At 35.9% G+C, this 3,870-nt stretch overlaps 1 protein-coding gene across 1 annotated transcript; it reads right to left on the bottom strand.

The window, feature by feature from the left end:
- Positions 1-459: 459 nt before the first annotated feature.
- On the bottom strand, positions 460-3,096 carry LOC101242759 (sodium- and chloride-dependent GABA transporter 1-like). The gene is made up of 3 exons (XM_004227328.2): positions 2,657-3,096; positions 1,305-1,436; positions 460-799 (listed from the first exon to the last, which is right to left on the bottom strand). The coding sequence occupies exons 1-3, from the start codon at positions 2,790-2,792 to the stop codon at positions 576-578; spliced, it is 492 nt and encodes a 163-aa protein (XP_004227376.1). The 5' UTR covers positions 2,793-3,096; the 3' UTR covers positions 460-575.
- Positions 3,097-3,870: the final 774 nt, after the last annotated feature.

The following is a 3,870-nucleotide window of genomic DNA, read 5'->3' as shown; positions in this document are numbered from 1 at the left end:
TTGATCGTGTTATAAACAATTAACAACGGTCTATGGCGGAGCCGTTATGATATAGTTTTATAATTCTATAGTTCTATAAACCAAATCCAAGCTGTCACTTAACATACTTGGTAACTCAAAAGCAACCATTGTGTATAAAGCCACTACACAAATAAATAGTTTTTTTTTAAGTATGCTTTGTTCAGATTATCTGCGCTACTGACAAGATTATATTATAGCACACATAAATTAGTAAATAAATGAATGAATGGAACTTGTTTTATCATCGCGCGGCCGAAAAATGACAGTCGTTATACCGTGGATGTTATGATTCAACACTTCGTGCCAGTAGCTTACAAATTATTTCGTATGTGTAACTTTGTGGGTAATTATTCTTTGTTTTTTATACATTCATTTATTTGTGGCTGATAATTTGGACAACCCATTTGTAACTACTGAGTTGGAACAATTGCCGTTAAGTATCTTGCTCAAGGACACACACGCCTACAATGGTAGCAGCGATGAGCTTTGAACTCATAACCCATCGGATATAGACGTTAGAGGCCCGCTAACCAACTTTTCTACGACGTCGACACTTACTCCCAAAATTGCGTAACTGAAGAAGTAGCATTTCTATTCAAAGTCCCGTTCGTTGTATTCAGTATAGAAAAGCAATCTGGTGAATTGTAACCGTTGTTGCAATGCGTCCATTCAAGTTCAGAGTAAAAACTCGCGACAAGATATCGTAATGCCCATGCGATTATAACTGGGTAGTATACGTTGCAATACAAAAGAATGACCCCACTTGCTAATCCAATTCCTGTTAATAGTAACAGTGTTTAAGGTAACTTATAATATAACACGAAATTTTCTAAATTCTTTAGCATCATATTCATGGCCACTTTTGAGTCGGGTATATAGTGCTATGGGTACGTAAGATGAACTTAGCACATAATATCCAAATATTCAGATCGTGTTTTAAACAATTAACAGCCGTCTATAGGTGCTGTAGGGATACGGTTTTATAATTCTTTGAATGTTCCTTGTTTACTACCAAATGAGAAGAGAAAATATAATGAAATTGTGTCTTATCTTACCCCACCCTACTATATGTAAGCTATGGGTAATTATTTATAAAATTTAACTGGTTTGTCCATTATATTAAAATAGGATTAGAGAAAAAACTATCGATAACCGTCTTGCCCAAGGACACGCCAAATGTAGGCTCGGCCGGTTACGAAGCAAGCTCTTAATAAATGCCATACAAAGAAATTGGTAATTTAAGTATACACCTTAAGCGAAGCCAAATAACTGTCCCATCTCACCTCTCAGAAGTGGGAACATATTCCATGCTTTGAGCAAACCTATTCTTGAAATTTGACCAACAGAAGTCTCCAGAAAGAACATAGGTAAGGCGATGATTGCCACGAATATAAAATATGGTATTAGAAACGCCCCTGTGGTAAAAAAAACTTAATTAACGGCTGCAGTAAAATATGTTTTATTACAACAGGGGTGTTTTAGGTTCATACACCTCGGCCCACTTACAAGTTACCACGTATGAGAGCAACTTTGTGGGTGTGTTATATGTGTGGCTGACAATTTAAACAACCCATAAGTCACCACTAGGTTGGAGCAATTGCCGATAAGTGTCCAAGGACACATACGCGCACATTAATACAGGGACCAGCCTTGAACCCATTACCTCTGCTTACTAACAGACGCGCTGACCACTTTGGCACGGCACCGGACCTTGTATGTATTGCGCGTTTCCTATGACCAATCGTATACCAATGCTAGCATATAACAAAGTAATACTAGTACACTGTTGAAAGACTTTGCTGTGGTATTAAAACGCTGAAACCCTGTCTTGATGTATAACGTATTTCTTCTCGTCTTTGTATTTCTCTTTGTAAAAAATGAAATATTCCCCTAAAAATAATTACCCACAAATTTACATACGTGGTAACTCTGGCACAAAGTGTATGAAAAAAACAGTTATCCACAAAGTTATATATACGTGGTAATTCGTAAGCTGCCATGAGATATATGAAACAGAACAATCAATTGTTTTGTTTTGTGATGTAACTGCATGGATATATATATATTGTGGTCGTGAAGATACGGTTTAATAACTATTTGAATGTTCTTTTTGTTTACTACCAACTGCGACGAGAAAAAATGAGTAAAAAAAAATTTTCCCACCCTACTATATTACACACAGTTATATTAACGAATTAATAGTTTAAACACACGTGAATTATACCTTTCACAAAATGTGCAGAAGTTGTATTTCGCATACAATATCGCGCACATGACCTTATAAAACGTCGAATTGTAACCTATAGTCCAAGGTTTACACTATACAGCTTGAATGAGCGCAGTAATACAGTCGCAAGCAAGACTAAGCGAAGCATGACTTCTTTAAACGAAACATTTCTAGGTATAGCTGCAGTCATTGAAGGAGTCGTAAATTCTGAACTTTAAACCGATTTTTTTCAAATGTAAAACTTAAACCGATATAATTTAGAATCTTGACAGTAAATACGAACGTTATGACCACATTACAAAAAGTTATATATTTTTTTTCGCATTTTTTTAAACGTAAATAAAAGGTGGTCAATTGTAAAATTACATACTAGCGTAAACTTTATAATAAATAAGTTTAAAAACTTACCGCCCCCGTTTTCGTAACATAGATATGGGAATCTCCATAAGTTCCCTAATCCCACAAAAGCACCGCCAGCGCTGAATAAAAAGTCGAAACCTTTCTTAAACGTTTCCCTAGTATCGGCCCTACTTTTCCCAGCCATTTCTTAACTAGTTTTTGGTTGACTGGCCGTATTGGAAACTGTGTATTTTTGGAAGTATTGCTATGCTATGTTTTGCCTTCTTCGTACGAAAAACAACCGAGAGAGTTTAAGATTAGTATTGCAAAATGGAAAAAAACCAAAACTGTACAACAATGTTTCTCAGCCCCTGGGTCGCCCAAAAAGTGGGTCACAATTGGATTAGGTCGGTTCCCTACTATAGTGTGAGCGGATTTTGTTACATGTAAAACATATTTTATTGTATGCTGGCAAAAGTTATGAAAATGAAGTTTTAAAAATTGGGTCATTATTTTTTTTTTAATTGGGTCACCATTTTTTATTGTATGCAAGCAAAAGCTGTTAAAATGTAGTTTTTCAAAATTCGTCACCAAAGATTTAATATTAATTTATGTTTTCTCTTTACTACCAAATGAGTTGAGAAAATAGAATGAAAAGGTGTTCCATCTTCCCCCATTTACTACTGTATAGACCTATTAGGTAAGATGGGATATCTTTAGCACATAATTACAGTAGCCCAGCGCTCTTAAACGAGTGATTAACTGTTTAAAACGAGATCGGGAAATATGGGACTTGGGTGCTAAAGATATCCCATTTTACCCCATATTACTATAAGAAAAAAGGCGCAGTGAACTAAAGTTATGTATAACTCAATACAGATTGCATTCGTAGCGCTTCTAAAACAGTTGTCAATTGTTTAACACAGGATATTTGAATAATATGTGCTAAAGGTGCCCATCTTACCGCATAGTTCTATATGTTGTAGCATAATGTAATCTGAGGTATGTAATCGTTTATGCTCCGCTAATTTGAGCCAAAGGGGTGTATACTGCTCGCTAAACGGCTATAATTGATAACGGCTGTATCGTACCCGAGGGACATGATGCCGCTACCATTTAGGGGTTGGCATTTTCCCAGCAGTATAATGAATAAATGAATGTAACTTACTTTATTCTCGCGTGGCTGGAAAACGACAGTCGTTATCACACGAGTTTTACACCTCGTGTCAGCTAACGAGTTACCATGTATATTACTTTGTGGGTGATTATTTTTTAGGATTTTT

Source organism: Ciona intestinalis, unplaced genomic scaffold (genome assembly GCF_000224145.3).
Source record: "Ciona intestinalis unplaced genomic scaffold, KH HT000243.1, whole genome shotgun sequence".
NCBI classification, from domain to species: domain Eukaryota; kingdom Metazoa; phylum Chordata; class Ascidiacea; order Phlebobranchia; family Cionidae; genus Ciona; species Ciona intestinalis.
This window is presented reverse-complemented; position numbering and strand designations above follow the sequence as displayed.